The sequence below is a fragment of the Lepisosteus oculatus genome, chromosome 16 (assembly GCF_040954835.1).
Source record: "Lepisosteus oculatus isolate fLepOcu1 chromosome 16, fLepOcu1.hap2, whole genome shotgun sequence".
Lineage (NCBI taxonomy): Eukaryota > Metazoa > Chordata > Actinopteri > Semionotiformes > Lepisosteidae > Lepisosteus > Lepisosteus oculatus.
The window spans coordinates 5,182,659-5,204,965 of record NC_090711.1 but is presented as its reverse complement, the minus strand read 5'-3'; the positions used below and the strand labels follow the sequence as shown (position 1 = coordinate 5,204,965).

The window sequence follows — 22,307 nt, the reverse complement described above, 5'->3', positions numbered from 1 at the left end:
TAAATTTTAATTTACACAGAAAGGACTTAACTTTTTGGAAGGCAGCATAGGTTTTAATTAAATTAGAGCCTCACATGCAGAATGCTTATTTTATTTAATTTGATTTTAAGCTCAAGGGCTTTTCATATCCTGTCTTGCTAGTACTATTCAGTGCTTCCATACAAGGCTGGCAGAAATAAAACAGAATTACAGAATCCAATATCTTATGTTTTCTTTAATATGATAATCAAACTGATTATTGTACTATATAAAATAACTTTTAAAATACAACAGTCTTCAATCACCTTTACTTATCAAAAAATGTGTGTTCTGTAACATATAATAATCTGATCTTGGCAGTTTACAGGTTGGACATGGTCAGTATTGACATTGTGCTATAAGAGGCATTCACCTTTGAATAGCATGTTAAACGCTGAGGTCCTGATTATCTGGTCATTAAAGAGCCCATAGCACTATAAGTATGAGTAGTGGTGTTAACCCCATTTCCCTAACTATATTTCACAGTGGACTTACATAATCTTGCCTCTGAAATTGGTTATTGATTCGGATGCTCACATTCTTTTTTCAATGCAGACAAATTAATCTGCTGGAATCTCAGCCCATCATGGAGGTACTATTTATTTTCAGCCAGTGGGATGTGGGATACACATTCTGTACTGAATACTTAATAGGTTTAAATGAACAATTTAACAAGCTTTTCAAACACTGAGCATTTAAAGATCAGAGCTGAAAAGAGGCAAGTCTATAAAGTGCAAAAATCACAGTATACTGTAACAGGCACACAAAAACATTGAGAATCATTGGAAAGAAGAAAGATTACAACTTATAATTTTAATGACTGCTGTTTAATTAATGTGCAGAAAAAAAATAGATATGCTTAGAATTAATGCTAAACTTTCTGTAAGCCTGATATGTAATCGGTCAATTATTAAGTTAATAATAAAGTCATCAGTCATACAAGAAATAAATGCAATCTTAGATATACGGACACTTTTGCAGCTTTTGGCATATCAAATGGGAGTACAGTATATGAACAAACCATTCATCCATTAATTTCCTTCCCATTGTTCCTGTCCAACATTACAACAATCAGGTTTACAAAAATGTAAAATGACATGCAATATTCTTTGCTAACAGATATTAAAACAAATCAGCAATATGTAGAGGCACATTGTAGATATAGTGTTTTAAAATGCAGGGACTAGAATTATGTACATCTATAGAACCACACATTTGTTTTTATGCCACATACATTGTTCCATATTTTCCAAGAACTTGTCCAATAATGCTACCATACACACATTGAAAACAGATTTTTTTTCTGTTGTTTCTTCACAGGACATAAAAGAAAAACAAAAACAGAAGCGCTCACTTTTTTTCACCAATGCACAACTATAAAATTCTCCAAGTTTCATTGTCCTTTTCACAATATGACATTTCTTTAGGCATTAGAAACAAAAAGCACCAATTGACAAATTTAACACCCTGGTCCGGCTTCATTTAACAGACAACAGAATAATTAAGGCCATGAAATACATCTTCTAATTTTTGTTTTCAAATCAGAGCTGTGAAATCTCTGTCCACTACAAAAAAGCCCCTTTATCCCAATGGTGTTTGTGTTCAGTGTGGTATAATACACAGGAATGCTAAAGGGCTGTTATTTGGGTAAGCTCAGCGTTCGAATTGCCAGGCTTTGGTTGGGGCATGCTGACTAGTGGCAGCTCCACGCCTAGTCATGCTGGATTACTAGTCCCATCTGCATTCTTGCAATTGTAGGCCACCTCTTTGGCGATGCTCCTCATCCTGCTGGACTGCTGTAGCTCCATGCGGAAAGTGGAAGGGTAGCAGAACTCCCTGAAGCACCGCTTGAAGTTTTCATCCAAGAAAGCATAGAGGACGGGATTCAGGCTGCTGTTGACGTAGCCCAGGGCGATGCAGAAATGCATGACGGCCACAGTGAGCTCATTGTCCAGAATGAAGCCAAGAGACTGGACCAGCACCATGATTTGGACAGGGGTCCAGCAGACTACAAACACGGCCACCACGATGAGGACCATCCGTGTGATCCGGCGCAGATTCCGGTCCTTCTCCTTGGAGCCAGAGAGCACCCGCACATTCCTCAAGCGCTTCACCATCAGGCTGTAGCAGATCGTGATGATGGCCACGGGAATGACAAAGGAGAAGAGAAAGACACATGTACCGAACACAGGTTCCCAGTAGCTGTCCGGATGAGGCAGGACAATAATACACTCAATGCCTGTGGGAAACAAGAAACCAATAAAACAAAAAGAAAATCACAATGAGGTCAATTCAAAAAGCCAAGCTCCCCATGAAATCTTCATAAAAGGCTGGAAAACAAATGTTCTATACTATAAATCACTCAAAAATTACCATTAATCCAGTTTAATTCCTAGAGCAAAAAGTTTAAACTTTTATCATTGCTACTGTGTCCTTTGTGGTGCCTCTCCTGATTCACTTGCCTTAAGATAAGATCACTTTATTGGCCATATACAATTTCTTGTATTAGGAATTTGTCTATGAGACACACAGGCAGGGAGAGAGAAGCTTGGGGTTAGAGCGCAGGGTCAGCCATTTATACAGCACCCAAGGAGCAGTTGGGGTTAAGGGCCTAGCTCAGGGGCCCAACAGAGTAGGACTTCTCTGCCGGCTTTGGGATATGAACTGGTAACCTTCCAGCCACAGGCGCAGATCCTTAGCTACAGAGCCATGCAGCACTTGTGAAATCCATTACACTAAAAGGCAGGTCTCCTGACAGTTTTGAGTGTAAAACCACATTACAGTTTGATACATCCATCATATTGTATTACACAAAGTTCATGTAATTTTCTCTCTTTAAGGCACAGGTTAAGCTATGTCCAGCCATTATTAATGTCAGCTTGAATGGTAGTTAATTTACTACACCTGTAAAAATAATGTTTCTTTCCTGCCTATACAGTAGTTCTTTGTGTTATCAATGCAAGACAAGTCTAAGATGTCAGTATGCAGGTTCAAGAGGCAAACATTCATCTAAGTATTAGTTGGCAATATGCAATATGAATGATACACCCAAGGCAATATTAATAATATAAGGAGTGCAATATGATTTTCCATTATACACAACAGTTAGCATGACTCAGTGGCTGAATAAAAGAACAGAAAAGAAATTAAGGTCTGGATTATAAACTGTTTTATTCTGTCACTTATGAAAAAGATCTTCATTACAGCTGGCAATGTACAGTAAATCACAATAACTTAAATATGTACAACAGAAATTTCAGCTTTCAATTCAGTGAGGATTCCTCTACATACAGTATGAGAGTCCTGCCTAGAGGTAAATTAAAGTTAAGAAGAAAATAAAAAGTTAAAAGAAAATGTTTTAACGCCTCAAGTAACTAATAAACACATTATTTGACACTGCAACAATACACCAGCAGCAAGTATCTTGACATTCTTTCCTTAAAATTAATTTTCATGAAAAAAGACACGAGGTACAGTAGATGCCAGTCAGTAAGTGTGAAGACAAATGATATAATCACATGCAAACATCTCATATTTTGAAAATTGTACTTTTATGTAATAACATAACTTAATTTCAATCTTTTAACTTTAATTTGTCTTCCAAGAAAAGAAATAAAGAGCTTAAGGTGTCATTAATTAAAAATGAATAAAGAACTAGTTTTTTCTGGAAAACACTACTGACAGAATGAGGCTTAAAGATTTTAGTCCACTATTTCTAATGAATGACTGCAATCGGTCACAAATTATATTAATTCTTTATAAGTATTTTTTGTCCAGTTTATTTAACCGGTATTAACAAAAAGTCATTATTTAATAAATTCCACCATTAACTCATCTTCAAGAGAAAAAGACTTGACTGAACCCTGGACAGGTGATATTGTACAGTATGTTGTTCACAACAAAAACATTTTTCTTTCTGGGGGTTTGCCTTGTCAATCATGTTTAAGTTAATATTAATTTTACATGTCTGTCTTTGCAGTTTTAAGAGCTTTTTAGGTTTTAATCATTTTTCCAGTCATTTTCAGACTGGTCTCTTTTCTCTTTCTGAATATGAAATATCTAACAAATATTTTCTTCTGGTCCACTGCTTTTCTTAATACATTGAGGTAAATGTCTGACACAGTTGAATTATTTTAGCCTTATGCACTGAATTAAATATTTTATATAATGCAATATCATATCCACTGTGACCAGATTTATGTCACAGTGAAATCAAACAAAACAGTGAAGTTCACAATAAATTAGTACTAAGAAAGCTCACGTGTGAATTTAATTTGTAATAGATACGGTACAAATAAGGACCACCTGATCAAATTAATTTCCTTGTCAAGTCAAACATTTGTGATTACAATGGCTTACAGTATATTGTAGATCAAGATTTTTTATTTTTTTCTGTTTTTAAGAAATGCACCAAAGAAATGTCTTGGAGCTTGTACATTATCGTATAAATATTCTAAAATTCTAACACAACCAGCAAAAATTGAATTTGTTCCTCCAGCAAATTAAAATGTCCTGTACACAGCGTGTGTGATCTCTGTAATATACAGTTTTTGAGAGGTGTTGTTGAAGATCCTAAGTCATCAACTTAAAAAATATCCTGGGGTTTCAGCATTTCATTCTACTTGTTATGACTGTATATTCTGTCAAGATGTGCATGTTATAAAAGGGCTGTGTGTAAAATTTTAAAGGTATATTCAACCATGATCACTTGGATAGCAATGGAAACCATGCTAAAGTAATAATCTTTCACTTACAGTACAACAGCTTTTTCAATGCACTAACTTAGAAAGAAGACATTTCTGTCATTACATACCAATGAGCTGAACCTCTGCAGCACCCATCACCATGGCTGGTATACCAATTGCGGAGGCCAGGGCCCAGATGCAGATATTTATGACTTTGGCTTTATGGGGTGTCCTCATGTCAAGAGCTTTCACAGGGTGACAGACTGCAATGTAACGGTCAACACTCATCATGGTGAGGGTGAAGGTGCTGGTGAACATGTTATAGTAATCGATTGAGATAGCTATCTTGCAGAGCACATTTCCAAATGGCCAGAAGCCCAGGAAAACATCTGTGCCTTGGAAAGGTAATGTGATGAGAACCAGAGAATCGGCAAGGGCTAGGTTAAAGATGTATATGTTGGTCGCGGTCTTCATCTTTGTGTACCTGCAAACAGTAAAATGAAAAAGTGCATTAGAATTTGACTCCCTGAAAAAGAGAATGAGATAGGCCTTTGTTACCCACAGAATACACAGCCATATTGTGAGCCATATTTGCCCTATTATATACTATTATATTTTATTATATATTTCCCCATTATATTTGTCCTATTATATACTGTACACTATTCATATACCAAAGCTTCTTAGATTGATGTGAAATGAGATTAATGGGACAATGCAGCTCTGCTTTCATTCCCTGGAGCCAAAGGTCAGATTTGATTAGAACTACTGTGCCCTGTGTTGACTTTTCAAATCCCTGTCTTTCAGCTGGAATGGATTTAGATCTGGAATGTGAAATTGTGTGACTCAGAGCTACAAAGGGGAACTGAACCAAAACCTCTAAAAACAGTCATATTGTTTCATCAGAACGTTAAAAACATTTCCCCTTGTTGTCAGAATTCATCTGACTTTCTTTAGGCTATAAACAAAAGAAGGTACCTGAGTGTAAATCTTAATTCACATTTGCATGCTTTGAATTTATCTGCTCTCAATTTCGTTTTTCCTACAAAAAGATTTTGTCTTCCACATGCGCAGTATCTTCCAATGTGTGTATTGCTGGGAACAAGTACAGTGCTACTTGTTTGAGTGATTATCTCTTAGAGTGATATACTGAAAACAATATTGAATATTACTACTGTATATATTTTGATTTTGTAAGACTTTCATGGACTAAATCCTACTGAAAAAACATGAGCAAACACACTAATATTAATTCATTACAATGGATCAAACTGGATATTTCCTTTTCAGACAGAAATAGCCAAATCAGATATTGTTTATAATAGCTTCAGGATCCTGATATGATTATATTTTACGTAAAGGAATTCTAAATTAAGCCATGTTGTGAGCTAGGTCATTAGCAATCCACCAAATTTCCAAGATGATACAGAACATCACTGAGTAAATTGATGTATTGAGTTTTAAAAACATATTGAAGGAACAATAGGTGGCTAATTATGATTTTAATTCATACTATATATTATAGTGTGATTGAGGTCAATAGAAAAGTAAAAATGTTTTCAAATGCCAAGTTCCACTGTCTCATTTATTTATTTATTTATTTATTTATTTATTTATTATTTATTATGTACTGTTTTGTAATGTACTGTCTACATTGTGTGATGCTGTCTACTGTATGTCGTCAGCTGTACAGTGCATGTCCTAAGAGAACAACACAAATACTGTAAGAATTCAATGTACATGTACATATGGCAATAAACTTCTCTACTCTACCTATTTATATACTATATATTTAATCTTTGGAAGAAAACATTGCTTTTGTTTCATATGTAGGGCACCATTGTACATTACAATATTGTCTAAAACAGTACAGGATAAAAAAGACAGATGTGAAATTAAAAGCAATGCTTCCAATATTTTAGGGTGTATGCTTTATTGTATATATTTGAGCTACACCAAAACACCAAATTTAATACTTAAAGGAGTATTTATGAGCTTTTGTCTGCTTAGAAAACCTAGTAAATAATAACTTCTTTTGGGAATGAGCTGAACATATTGCTGCTGGAAGAATAATTAGAATGTAATTATGTATTAAAATTCTGTTTTTGCTGTTGATGAATTACATAATGAATAAATTAAAATGGCTAATTAGCTGTCTTACAAGAGTTGACTGAAGTGATTGCTAGTATGAGCTAAAAGTGCCTTGTAGAATACTGTATTTAAAAATGCTTCCAATGAAGACCTGTACTATAATTTGCTGCAATCATTGTAGCCTTAGAAATATGTAATGTTCTCCTACACTCAATTTAGAATGTTAAGCATATGTATGAAGCTAAAAAGGTAAGATATCTGGTCACCATTGGCTTCATTTTTTGGTATTAGTGATGACAAATATACTTGTTCACAAATGATGCTTGTTTGCTTCTGGTAAACACATGGAAACAATACTGTGACAAGCTGGTCACTCCTCGACCTGGTGTTTAACATTTAGCAATATTAAATAGTTCACTCATATAATAGTAACTGTCAACCATTACATTATCAGAACAGAAAACATCAGTAAATAAATTGATGCCTTTCAGCCTGGCTGAATTATAGAACTGTCATTAATAAGCCATACAGTAAACTGTATAAGCCATACTGTAAGCCATACAGTCATGAACACATATTTTTAAAATGGCGTATTGTATTCCACGTACAGTAGGTAGCTGCATCAGCATGCATAAGCTGCAAAGAAACAAGTAAAGGTTTATTTCATGCTGAAAAGAGATGAAAAGAAACACCATGTTTCAGCTGTTAGAGTTTTCTTTGGGTCTTCTATGTTTATTTAATATGTTACACCAAAAGTTTGTATTGGATTTTCTATGTCTTTCTTAGTCAGAATATACTTTTACATTAACCGAACAGTATGAGCCACAGATAATAACATAGGTTAGGGTAACTGGTTAAATTTCCCTTTTGCAGCTTGACCACTCAAGCACATCTTTGCTGCACATAGAAGTTCACCAAATTTTCATAGTGTTTATAATACATAGCTACTTCAGCTTCGACCACTGGGATAGGTAAAATGTTACAAAACTAACATTTCCTGGTAAAAGGAAGTAGAGAAACTGTAGGCCTCCTCCAGAGCACTTTATCATTCAGAATCCACTGCACAAAGTTTAAAAGGTATAAATATAGTATATTTATTTTAATATAAGCAAAAATGTGTTGAAATTCTAGTCATGGACTAATTATTTCAAAGCACCTATTGTCTTTTGGTTGTTCATCTTTGTGACTTGCTAATAAAGGTTAGGATCACACATCTGAAACATTGATAGAATTTCCAGGGGTCTTTTGAAAGAGGAGACATGTAAATAGTGTTCATTTCAATTTGAATCATGATCTAATGGGGATGTCAGTTTTGTCTTTTTATATGCTAACAGGTACACTTTTTAAGAGAACTTTAAAGAAATGTTAAATTTGACACTTGTTAAATGTTTTTAAACAAAGATTGTGATGCAAGCTTTGTTTTGAGTCAAAACACCATATGGGTTTTTAAAGCAGAACAACAGGGTATAATTGTTAACATTATTATTTCAAACACAAATGAACAGAAGTAATGTGAAGGTCTGTGCTAATTTCAATTTCAGTGAAAACCTTGACATTCACATAATAGAAATAATCCAAGAAATTATACTGTGGGCTGTTTGAATGATAGTCTATGAGTCTCAACAGCTGGTTCTCTGGTTCGAAATTGTTCTTCACATTTATTCGAAGAAGCGACAGTTTTCACATTTAAATTTGTATCTGTCACTTCTCTCTGAGTCTAGTGCGATGTTTTTTGAGAGCAAGATGAAATATCACATCTGAAGGCATTGCTACACTGTAATGATGTCTGAGATTAAATACACTTTCATGCACATTTTACATACAGTAGCTAAAAAAAGCCTAACATCAAACCAAAAAAAAACATTGTGATCAAAGCAGTTCATGCATCCATTGATCCATTCACCCATCCATCTTTCTTTGTGGTGCTCTGTAGCTCTGTATGTAGCTCTTGTTTGACGTCATCTTTATGGCTCATCACTACAGTGCAGTCTCTCCCACAATCCCTACAGTCTGCACAACGACATTCACAACAGGGTGCTACTTAATCTCCCTGAACCATGCTGAGCTCTTCTTATTTGCTACTTGGTGCACTGAACTTGTTGCCTACTGATCTTGCTACTCAGTCGGCTTAATAATAAACAACAGGACCTGTTCAAAGTCTCCACTCCATTTTTATATTTGCATAGCTTGTTTCAGCATTACTGCAGTTACAGAAGTGCACTCAATGTTGACATGAGGGTGCGGGAGTCTGTCAGTACGGCATTCTGTGTGCAGTAAGGTGCTGTATTTTTTTAATATTCCAGAAATATATGAGCCAGCTGTTCACAATATGGTATGTGTTTGGAACTGCATCTCAGCTCACTTCCTCTTATATTTTATATTACATTATGGAGGATATGTTTAGATTTTTTTCCTCCATTTGAAATAAATATATACTGTATAAGTAAAAAAGAGCTTTCTTGATAGCATTTATTCAATCTGAAAAACAAAACAGAAAAGGCTGGAGTTAATGGATATGCTTCCCTAAAATGAAATTGTACAAGTCTTGACAGGATCATTGACATTTTCATGAAATTACAAAGCTTCTCAAGCCATTTTCATGTATGATGTAGAAATAATTGCAATGTCTACACTGTCATGCATAAGCAACCAATATAACTTACTGAATGAATGTGACATTTGGCCTTATAAAAAATCAATTATACAACTAAAAAGATCTGTGGGACTGGATTATTGTTTTGTATGCAATAAACTGCTGTGTCTTTAGTGGAAACTTTGCAGAATAATTACAATTAAGAATGTAACTATAAGCCCATTGGCTCTGCACTGAGAAACAGCACCATTCATATTGCAAAACAAAATGTCTTGCCAAAATTGGCATGATCTGCATTTAATAACTTTTTAGTTTCAAGGAAAGTATACAGACTGCTAGATAATATGTCAATCTGACCACAGCCAGCCTGATGAATGGCATTCCAATTCCTAAATTCCCTACAAACCATTACTTTACAATTGTTTTCTTATTAATGATTGTAATAGACTAAAGTCATGTGTTACAACCTGGAGAGCTTTTCTTGACAATAACATTAAGCAGCCAATGGAAAGTGCATGTTTGCACTTCCAAACAAAGTGAGCACTCTCTTTTATTAAGACAGCAAACTTTCCAATTACTGTTACTACAGGCTGCTAAAGGTTAAGTAGGGAAATGCTTCAAATTCACATGTCCCTGCTTTCATTTGAAGAGATACTGTCAAAGTGCAAGACTTTTGTTTGTCATTTAGGCTAAAATATGAACTCTCCCCTGAACTCTGAATTGGAAGAAGCAAACTAGCATTATTTATGTATGTTTGAAAAAAAACATACATAAAACATGCTAGACACTTGAGACTTGTAAATATAATCAGCAGTGGGAATCAGATGTATAAAGTACAATCTAAAATTGAAGGGCAGAAGCTGTTACACAAAATGAGTACTGTCATTAGCTCTTCTTTTATCTGTAAATGATCCTACTACTTTTGTAAACCATCAAGAGTATTTCAAATTAAATCCATGAAAAACAGCACTGAACTTGATTTATGTTTGTAAAGCAGCAGTTCTGAACTAAGGGCCACTTAGTGAAATGTGAGTGGGATACAAGATTTATATTCTAAGATAAGTGAATGTAGCTCTCTCAGGGAACATAATACGGGAACAAAATACACAACAAGCTTTTGAAAGCAATGGCTTAATAATGTAAACAATATATCTATGCATGAAGATACTACCTGCAAAGTCTATTGCATGTCAGCAGGAAACACGAGATCTGTCTCAAGACATCATCTAGTCCTATCAGAAACCACAGCTGTGCTCTGCAGCTGCATATTAATATATATGTTTTGACTGTACTGATCACAGGAAAACTACATCCTGGATCTAAAAAATAATTAGTTAAAAAATTAACATTATTATAAAATTAAATAATTACAAAGCTAAAATTTATAGCATTTCTATCCCAAAGCCATTTACATACAGTACAGGAGGGTACCCACTTCAACCACCACTGGAGTGCAGTTCCCATCTGTGCATGAGTTGGACAATTCAAAGCCTGAGGAGGTTCATACCTCTATTTTTATGAAGTGTCATGGGATGTGATGTTTAATGAACAGGATGGCAGGACCTCAATTTAATGTCTCATCTGAAGGGTAGCTTCTCCTGCAACAATACCCCATACAAGTTGTAGTTCAGAGGGAGAGAACACCCTTCTGGTCCACTAACATCACTTACAGGCAGCAAAGGTTTAAGGTGCTTGATGGTTTAACTAAGACTCTAACTAACTAACTCATTCATTTATTTATACGTGTTACTATTATTTCTTATTAGTAAAAGCTAACAATTAGTCTACTCTTGCTATACATACAGTATAGTCTGCAAATGTCTACGTGCATACTAACTAACTTCAAATTGGGGATTTGAAAATACGTATTGTGCTGCCAAGTGAATAAAAAATAATGGTCTGCTGTATCCTATTTATTATATGCATATATTTTAACTTAATTTTCATGATATTAGTATTGTAATTAATAAATGTGAATAACCTTGTTCAAAGAGGTTATTAACAATAATGAATGAGTTACTTACATACTGTATAAGACTGCACAAATAGAAGGCAGAGCACATGGCTATGATCAGCTGCCCAGGGGATTGTGTCTGCTGTTCAACACAATTGCAGTTCAGGGCAATCAGATTGAGTTTCTGATTAACTGGAAGTGCCTGGTACTTATTGACAGACTGACACTCCTTCATTATCTCTTACAAAAAATATTCAGGACTCAAGAGGATTTTACCACACTGCAGAAAAAAAAATGGTTTGAACTGTCCAAAGTGCTGAATTTTGTTTAACGAGCAGTTTTCATATAGGACAAAAACAGAATATTGTTCAAATAGGTCAGAAATGCAGCAACCTTTAATAGTTGTAAAGCATCTGTGCTTATTATATTGAAAAAACTAATGAAAAGTAAAAACATACAGTAGGTTCATATGAAAGGTTATAGCTGGGAGGAGGTCATTTAGCCCATTTGGTAGTTAGTAGCTCATTGATACAAGTATCTCATTAGACTCTTTCTTGAAAGAAGCCGGGATTTAACAACACGGCTGGGTAGCTTGTTCTATGTTCCCACAACCAAACACAGATAATAATAATAATTAATGATAATTGCTTACACTTTATGTGTAACAGGCAACATTTGTGGAACGTCTTCAAAAGGAGTGCAGTAGCCTTGGTACATTCTGCAGGTGAATGGCGTACACAGGTGAGGACTCACGGTAGTCAAACTACATTTCTTGATATGCCCCATCTCAACAACAGTTCTCTGTAGTGTCAGAAGCACTTAGATTGACTCTTGCCTTCTGGGTCCCATTCCTAGTACTCAACCAGATCACGGTTGCCACCCAGATGTAAATGCAAACACAAATATCTCAATGAACACTAACCTGAGGTATCTAGCTCAAACAAGACTAAAGCCCTGCAACTCTTTGTATATCTGCATCAAGGCCCTCCCACTTAGCTTCAGCACTGTGGCTTGATAGAGATCCTCAGGGAGCGATGTGATGGCTTAAAAAGGCACATCGATAAACCCTTTGAGGAACTACCACTTCAACAACAATAGTGAAGTGAAGATTTTATTGTATTGACTGGGCCCTTAAGGATCTCACTGTGTGGTGGCAATGTTCTGGCCAAAGTTCGAGATCCAAATTTGCAACCATTGCTATCAACCCAAGACATACAAAGCAAGATGGATAAAAGGGAACCAAAATGATTTGTATTTATTGTGTAAATGGCTTGCAAATTAAATGTAGTAACATTTTAATTAATGTCTCATGACTTTGTCTGTGAACATATTTTTCATTAGCTTTAATTTTCCAAAACATAACAAATCAATTATAAAACAGCAACAACAAAAAACATTTCCTCCAATACACATCTTATTACTGCCATTAGAACATACGGTATAATTGAATTGGCTAAAGATTCAGTTCATAAAAAGGCATTCAATATTTACTGGTAGAAGCTTCTGTTTGCTATTAGAAATACAATAGTAGTTGTAATGTACAGTATAGTGTAATTCTTTCTGAAATTTGTGAGGAATTATAAATCTGTGAAAATGAACATATAACTTTAATATTTATAATATTTAATGTTAGCATTGAAGAAGGGCTTGACACTGATACAAACACAATACATGTACAGTACAATGATGTTTTTCAGTACTGTATATTCAATGTATCTGCACTGAATTTGTTTTAAATTTCCAGTATTGTGCTTTTTCTCATCTGCTCCTGAAGTGGCATATAAAAGGAGCATGTCTTGTGCCGTTTGCAGCATAGCATTACAATTACCACTACATTATGGCTAAAAGTATCATTGTATTTGGCATTAAATGCAAGAAACAAGAGAATTTCACATGCAGAATGTATTTTCAAACTTAGATTTTTGACCATTTTTAGGCGACAGCCACGCGGCTTAGAAGAAACTAAACAATCTGGCCAAATTTCTCTGTCGAGGAAACAACAAAACAACACTTTTCCTGCATTTCAAATGCATCCTAAAGCACAGCAAATGCATCAGAATATATCTAATTCTTAATGAAACCCTAAAACTAACCCTAGCTCGGGCACTTCTGGAACACACATACAGTACTGGATTGTACTGCCTACAAATACTGTGTTCAAAAATGTCACCCAAACGACTCTCAGCTAGCCAGAAACATTTAAAGTATATCTCTTACATCACTCAATATCATCATACAGTCCAGTGTAATAGAGCAGTCATACACAATTAGACATCCCTGATGTCTGATGTGCAGCAAAATAGCATAATCCAAGGAAAAAGACCTTTCATTACAGTAAAAAAAAACCTTTACTTTTCATTGACCCAATGTGTAGTGGGGGAACAGATAGATTCAGAATTAATAGAGGATACATAGTTATAGTTTATAAGCATAATGTTAAAATCTAAATAAACTAACCCCCAAAACAATGTCCCAGTCAAAGAGGTTACTGGTTAAATGATTTTAATAGTGAAATTAAGAAAACAAATCTGTCTTTGTATTTGTGTACCAGTTCCTATTATGCACATGTACTGTACCAATATACCTATCCAACATACTGTAAGGTGGATAAAGTAGATAGTGGATAAGACACTAGGAAACAGCACCTGGGAACACCAACTAACAGACCAAATAAATGTGACCTATGCAAAAAGACAAAAAATAAAACTTGAAAATACATTTTGTATAATTTTCAAATATACCACATCAAATTTTCTCATGAAAAACCGTACTCTTTACATGGGGGATTTCATACATTAAGACAAATGCCATTATTGCTGATACAATATTCTATAAAAAGTGAGTCTTAAGAAACTCCAAAATCTAGCTTCTCTTTCTGCAATGTTGCAGAAAGAATTTTCATAGCAAGGCCTTCCTTTGATGGAAATATTGTGTGACAGCCTGCCAGTCCAACACATCTCAGCACTTGACATGTGAAGAATATGTGCTCAGAAACCCAAAGAGTATCTGTACCTTGTCATGTCCTGAATAAGGCAATAAATAATAGCAGAGACAATACATTTGTAGTTTTGACCAAATAGACAACTCTGTACAACTTCTAAAATACAGGCATGAATAAAAATGTAATTGTTGGATTCTCAGCAACCAGCAGCTAGTCTTAGTAGAACTGGTGACACTATAATGATGAGGTAGAAAAACTGATAGACAATTTTGTGGGAGAGTTAGTCAATTAAGATCATACTCAGACACAGAACACCTACTTCTTTTTTTCATGATAGATCATATCCAGTATGATCTGGTATTTGCAAACCAGACAGGTGAATCTAAAAAGAATAGATTAATCTGAGCCAATTTAATCCATTAAGAGCTGAGCTGGAATAAAACTGATAGACATATCGGCCTTCAATGACCAGGACAGGAGACTGCAGTTAGAAACATCTTCAACAGTATCATTGACCATACTGTATTTAGGCACCTTTGCTTTTTCTAGTCCAGGATGCTTATCCTAGGGATGCATTCAGAACAATACTAAACTGATTTCTGATTGTTTAATTGTCACTTCAGCTACTAAGGATTAGGTGGAACAGAGACTTACAATGTAACAGAGCCAACCCCTGCCATATACCATGCAGAGAAAATCATGTAATTACTAATTCAATTAAGCTCCACTATTATACAGCCACCTCTCAAACCTGCTAGATGTGTAATCATCTAAAAAAGGCAAAACAAAGACATCATGAGAGAGCAGATGAGGTGCGTATTAAGGAATTATGTATACTGTACATGATTTCAAATTATGCAGTGCATCTACCCCTGGGCATGTTCCTATGTTTCTTCTGTTTCTATATATAGTTCCATCCAATGAAATCTTAAAGAGTTCCTGTTCAGAGGAAAATATTTGAGTTTGTCATCACGTTGTCCAAAAGTATGCTCTTTACAATGTCCTTCCCAAAGGCAGTCTTACAGGAAGATTCTTTAAATCACAATGTAATCCTGCGCTGATGAAGGTATCCATGATGTTGCACCCACTGACATCATCTGTAGACCTCTCAGGTGTTTCAGAGCACTGGAAATATTGGCTAAGAAAGGTGTCAAATAATTCTGAGTATTCCAAAATTAAAATTATTTAATTATACCCCCTGAAGTAAAAATGTACTGTAACAAAGAGCATATAAAAAAGAGACACAACCAAATGTGAAAAGCTGGTATACTATAATTTTTTCACATCCAAAGCACATTGCTGCCTTGGCAACCAGTTAATTTCTTATTGAATAATTGAACAAGCAGTTCTTTTATAGTCTTAGTTTTACACTTTTGATTTTATACATATATATTATAAAGATTCATGGATCTTTCGGTAGACAACTTAATGGATCACAATTACAGTTTTCAAGTCATGCCAGAGGCCACTGTAATATATGCATTGTTTCCAGGAATCTGCTTGCCTCTAAGGCCATCTGTAGAGTGGGTGTGGAGTGAACTGTTTTATAGGGTTGTGCAGATGATTTTTTGCAAAAAGCTGGCAAAATCTAAATACAGAAAGAAACAGTGCTGATACCACCTGCCAAGAGGGAAATGTCTGCTGTTTTGTGAATCTTTCTCCAACCTTGGTATGCACAATTTCATAAAACCATTTTTTCATCTCTCTCCCTCACTTTTGTGCCTCTAGGGTTTGTAAATATAATTAAATACAATAAATACAGAGATCACCTAATTTGAGAAAGCAAAGCTGTTTTGTGAGAGTAAGCAACCCTGGAAATGCAAATAGAAATGAGGCCTGAATTAAAATAACACAGCTGCCATTTCACCAGAACCAAAATTATTCAACTCATACAAAGTCTAGCTGGCTGTAAGAAAATGAACAAATTTAGCCTTCATAGCAATAATGAAGATCACCCACAAGTTATTGTTTGAGACCTTGCAATTCCTGAATAGCCCATTACTCAAATTCACATCTCATATGAAAACATGCCCCATTTCATATTCAGCTTTGGAGCATAAACATCAAAGTAAAAAAAGTACAGCTGCTGCACTGTTTACAACTGCCAAGCTTCCTTACACTTGCTATGCCTATAAATAATCCTTCCTCTCCATTCTTTTGGGAAATGAACAGCAATGAACATTTCCCTTTTATTTTATTAGACCCTAGTGCTACTTTGTAGCACAACTACTGTTATCTTTTCCAACAATCACCTGTGGTGATCCATATTCAAGAAGCAATGCAAAAGCCTACAGTACAAGCCACGCATTCATGTATGTATTCAGGATAAAGAACGTTTTTGAAAAAACAAGTAAGGCCATACCATTACATCTTGAATGATACTGGAAGTATCTTAAGAATTGAATCACAACTAGAGGACTAAACAACACAAAATACCGATGTGACCTATAAGATGAAGATAATACTGACATTCATTTCTGTCCTTCAAGAAAGCCTTCAGAGAGGTATTGTTTTCCTATGAATCAGATTCCAAATAAGCCTTTACACATGAGGCTAAAGAATTTCAAATCTTTCTGCCCTAATGTACAGTACAATTTGCTCCATTATCTCTGTCTTCAAACAGAATCCAGCCAAAATTCCTAAATTATGCTAAAGCAAAAAAAATAAAACACTTAATATACAGTACCTTGTTCATATTTATTTTGCCTTTCTGGACTTGCAAGTTTATTATAAGAGTTTGTTTCAGAATATCAAAATCAGATTTTACAATATCTGCAAGTAAAAAGATGTGACAACCAGCCTAAGAGTCTTTAATCATGTTTAACAGTAACATTTTGTAAAATTGTTAATATTTTAAACCTTTCATCAAAATACACCTTTGTTATCTTCATTCTTCTGATTTGGTAGTTTTGAAGGCACACAATATCTAACTTAGCAAAAAATATTAGCAGAAAAAAAAAATCAGAATCTGGATCCTTAATACACCTATACCCTAAGGTTGTTTTGTTTCAAAATTTTAAACAATAGATGTCGAACACGGCATACTGAATAAAGATAAATATTTTGGATGGGTGTGTTTGTACATAAAAATAAGAGTTAATAAATTTACTTTTATACATTCCTACTGTCTTATCATATTAAGTATTATCATTTTTTTAAAAAAGATAAATGGTTCCACCTCCATTTCACTGTTCCTTAATAACAGATATTCAAATGTGTTTGTAGTACTGACAATTATATATCAGAACTCACATATTGGTCAGAGTATGCTTTGGCACTGAACATTTCTAAGACTATGATAGCAGTGTTAAACTGATGTAATTCTGTACAATGCCATTTGTTACTCAATAAATGTAAGTGTTCCACTGTTAGTGTTTGTCCTGAGCCAGTGGCATTCCATACTTCACAGACTGTTCTCTTAAATTGTAAAATTGCATAACCCCATGAAGAGCTGCTATCTGACTTAGCACTAGACACATTTTTATACCAGATAGCACTGATCATGGCTTCTACTGGGTTTCATACATGTCCTAGATAAATATATATAGAGGACATCTCTCTATATTCAGTACATCACACACCAGAGCTATTCAACCTGCAGTCTATCCAAGCCAGTCCTTTGAATAATTTTGCAGCAAGCAGCTGCTCACTTCAGTAATTAGTAAGTAGTAAGTGGGATCAATATAGTAACTGAGGTTCTGGTTGCACTAGAGTACAACAGAGAAGTGAATCAGAGGGGCTGTATATTACGCGGTTCAGCTATGGATTGTTAGAAATTTCTATTTCCTATTTGTATTTTGCTATGAAAATATTTCTAAAACCAAAATGACCACCATAAAAACAAATGCCATTGTGGTTATACTTCACACTGAATTTCTCAAAAAGATGTCACATCAAAAACATAATGTTTTCAGCTTTTCTCAATGTCTTCAAAACATTTGCTATTGACTGATATTTGGAAATTGAATAAAGTATAAGTGAACTTTAAGTTCCAAACCAACCTGGAGTATCTTTGGTAACATTAACCAGAAATAGAATAGAAGCACTGACATTGGGTGAGTTTCGAGGAAGATTGTTAGATACCTGTGAACATCTAGTCAGCATTCACTCACATTCAAGGCTCACCTCAGCAGATGATCTGCTGTTTTTGCCTGGGCCTGTATTTATAAGATGACCAGCAAGCTAAGGAAATACAATTCAGTACCCTATATCAACAACAACGAAGCACAAGAAAATTAATTATGCTGCCATGACTTAACATAGCTCAAGTTAAACTATTTTATTGGACCACGTAGATTTGTTAACAGTGAGTGTGAACATGAAAAGCTGCATTGGCATTGGAGTTTGAACAAAATGCTTTAAACAGTTGAAAAATAGAAATATGTTTTGGCCTGATGAGCTCAGTCTGCTCAGATCACGAGATATAAAGCTGAAGTTGTAACTGAAATATAATCACTTGGTTGCAAACAATTCAATGGGCTTTATTGGCAATAATGACTGATACATTACAGTTCTGCCAAGGCACAACGACAGACAACAATATACAGTATTAACCACTCCAGAGAATACTGTATACTGTATATGGAACAGAACAATCACTGAAAAAAAAGAGCAGTCTGTTGTTTAATTTCTCTTTCTGCTTATTATGCTTTAATTTGCAGTTTTTTATTCATATTAAAAAAAGTTTAAAGTTTAAAAATGTGTGGTGTGAAAATACACATACAGTACTGTTGTTACAACAACACTATTGTTCAATTGCTTCACGTTTTGTGTACACAGCAATCACGTTTTCAAGGAAAGCTCATGTTTAATAATCAGAAAAATCCTCTAAAACTTTTCTTTTTACTTTAAGATCTCAATACATACGTTTTATAAGCGCGATCAAAGGCCGTTTTCCATCGTTGTTTTCGGGGCATTTCAGTAACCTTTTAGAGGTCGTCATGCAATGACACACATCACAACTTACTCAAGCAGATTTCTTTTTGCTGATATTGGTTTTGACTGATTAATTCGCTTGGAACAGATAAACAAAAAATAATCAGTCGAACACGTCAATGTGATCGAAACAACACCGCGTATCCGAGGACTTTCATAATATGGCATTATGCGGAATTTTAAACTTTTTTAAACTTAAAAGAGATACAGGAGCACAGCCTTTCATTCCACCCACATTCCAAAAGAGGGAGCAAAAGAGCCAATAAAATAACTTAAATTTTAAAAAGCATACATTATAAAACGTTTAAGGCCAACAACGCGCAGCAAATGTTTAAAGTTTAAATAAAACATCTACTGTATGTTCGAGAGTAATTTGCACGTTAGAACGTGTCTTACTTACCTGATAATGACGTACATGACCAGACAATTTCCCACCAGCCCAACTACACAGACGATCATGTACAGTACAACAATTGTAATCTTCACGCCAATGGGCAGTACCCCCTCAAAGGTGTAGTTATAAGCACTGAAGTTCATGTTAAAAGCAGAGTCGTTGAGCAATCGGCTTAGACTGGGGTCTCTAAAACCACCTGGTGCATTTGGGAAATCCATGATGAACTGCTAACCTGTTTTTAAAGAAAACAAAAGGGATACATTCCTGTCACATTTATCTCTAGACTCGGGTCCTGTTTACAGACTCTTTGATTACAGTTGAATACACCCAGCTTTATGAATTATTTGCCTCAATCACTTTTACTAAGAAAGTATGTTACATAAGAATTTGACGTCAGGTCACTTTGCACCCTAGTAATTACGTTGCATATATCAAAGGCTCATAATTGATTTTTACAGGCAACATTACAGTCAATACATATTTAATCAAAACGACTAATCACTTGTCAAGTAACAGAAAAAATCCCCCAGCACGAAAGCTAAACCCCAGTTCCTTTGCGACCCATGCAAATCATTCAGTATAGTTTCAGGTACATACCGGTATATATTGCGGACTCCACCTCTCCTTCAATATCAGCTATTTTCTCTTTTTTTGTCTCCCAAGATGAATGTCAAAGGTTCCGGTTCAGTAGATTGTTTTTTTTCCCCCTTCTTTTTAAATGTCCTCTCAGTGTTCTGTTTGCAATTCTCAAAGCCTGTTCAGGTTACTGTAGACCTCTAAGATGAACGAAACATTTTTTTTTTACATGTGAGGGGGGAGGTGTGGTAGTGTGCTTGCTGATAGATAATGCTCAATTTAAAGCGGATGTTTTTTTTTTCAGCAGGCAAAGCTGGAAACCCCCCTTCTTCTTCGTTTGTTCTGCAATCCAGATCTGATTAAGCTCACGCAGTACTGTTGGAAGCTTTACTGTGTGTTAAGGGAGACTGTTATTCTTCGCTAGTCTTAAAATACAACGCGTCTTCATGGCTTTCAGTCGAGTACAGACATCTAGTCGGTAGACTGAGCGCCCTGGTACCTCTGTGTGTGTGTCAGTGCCTCCTGTATTTTTTCCCTTCTTTTTTCTGTTTCCGTATGCGGAGAAATCAAAACTTCTGAGGTCGAACTCAATTTGTCTCCAATCACGCACTCAGAAGCTACTAGCACTGCTACTGACTGTCTTGGGTGTTTATGCTTTACAGCATCGAGTTGCTGGGCTCCGTGCCCTAACTGCATTCGGGCTAGACTCCCTTTTTAAACAAAATTAAATTGGATGCACACTATGTTGTAAACGATAAAAAAAACGATACGATTAAGAGTAATGCAGAGAAAAGCGTAAAGCGAAGCTTTATATAAAATTACACAACTTGTGTTTCAGATATACAGTACGGCATGCAGAAACTTGGAGAGAACAGCCCAACAGACGAAAGTGTACTACAAACACAATCTGTCTCTTAAAGGGGATGTAAATTATGTGTATACTGTATGTACTGTATGTTTTTGGCTGTACTTTACTAAGGTTTTTTTTTTCATCGTGGAAACGTGTCATGAAAGCATTTTACTAGATGAATCAAACACAATGTAATAACACTACTCAAACCCATGCATGTACATACAGTACAGTATATGCTGTACAATAGTATTGCAGTGGTATAAAGAAATGGCTATCAAATGGTTTTCAATGAGACAGTGGATTATGTACAGTAAGTAGTTATTAGGATGGGACAACTAACAACTTATGTTTTCATATAAATACCAAACAGGAAACATTTTTCAGCAAGTGGCTGTTCATGATTCAATCTTGGCGAATAGAGAAAGCCATATGAATAGCCCATGAATACTGTACATAATGACTTAATACATCAACAGTACATTTTGCATTAACTCCATTGAAAAGCACGTGCTGTATTACTTAATAAGTAATCACATTAAAATAACAGGCGCTTATTATGAATTGATGCGTCATGGCACAGCTACTGTAATTACTTTGACCAGAAAGCTATTGTCCTGTGGTTGGACTGGCTACAGTTAGTCGCATATTTTTACATAGCTACTGTTTTCATTATTCTCATTATTTTAATACAGGTCCGTCTTAGCCCTATAGCACGTTTCTGTCTTCTTTCCAAGGACCACAAAATATTTTTATATTGAAAAAGATTTAAGAAAGAAACATTGAGCTTTGAAAATGTGGCGTTGCATGAGTGTAAGGATACACGTCATGTTCACTACGCGCGTGCACATCTTAAATACCAGCGCATTGTAGTCATGCCCCTCTCGTCCTTTCTCATTCCCAGCTCTCTCGGTTACTGTCTGCAGGTGGAGCTATCGTTCAAAATTATGACATTTTCCTATCAATCGCACTACTGTATTACAGTACATATAGCGGAGCATCATTACTACTCGTATCAGTCCTAAATGTTTATTTCCAGTTTGTATTTTTTTGAAAAAGTTATTGAAATGATCGAAAATACAGTATCCCGATGCAATTATTCTTAATCATTAATCCTTTACAAGAAGGCATGTCAATCTGCCGCATAGAGCTGCGTGCTTGTGCGAGTTTCAAAGGCAAATCTAGAGCCTAATCCCACGCCGAAAAGTAAAAGTCTGTTGTTTATGTAAGATAAAATGTCTTTGCCATCACAACCCTGTTTGAATAATTC

At 35.2% G+C, this 22,307-nt stretch overlaps 1 protein-coding gene across 1 annotated transcript; it reads right to left on the bottom strand.

Annotated features, from left to right (window-relative positions):
- Positions 1–213: 213 nt before the first annotated feature.
- On the bottom strand, positions 214–20,987 carry oprl1 (opiate receptor-like 1). Its single transcript, XM_006639609.3, has 4 exons — positions 20,209–20,987; positions 19,618–19,843; positions 4,832–5,187; positions 214–2,257 (listed from the first exon to the last, which is right to left on the bottom strand). The coding sequence occupies exons 2-4, from the start codon at positions 19,827–19,829 to the stop codon at positions 1,734–1,736; spliced, it is 1,092 nt and encodes a 363-aa protein (XP_006639672.1). The 5' UTR covers positions 19,830–19,843; positions 20,209–20,987; the 3' UTR covers positions 214–1,733.
- Positions 20,988–22,307: the final 1,320 nt, after the last annotated feature.

Excerpts from the sequence above, each read along its gene's own strand:
- oprl1 (XM_006639609.3), bottom strand. The coding sequence starts at position 19,829 with ATGGATTTCCCAAATGCACCAGGTGGTTTTAGAGACCCCAGTCTAAGC. Across the intron at positions 5,188-19,617 it reads GTCATGTACGTCATTATCAG|GTACACAAAGATGAAGACCG; the intron begins GTAAGTAAGACA and ends TACTGTTTGCAG. Across the intron at positions 2,258-4,831 it reads TGCAGAGGTTCAGCTCATTG|GCATTGAGTGTATTATTGTC; the intron begins GTATGTAATGAC and ends TGTTTCCCACAG.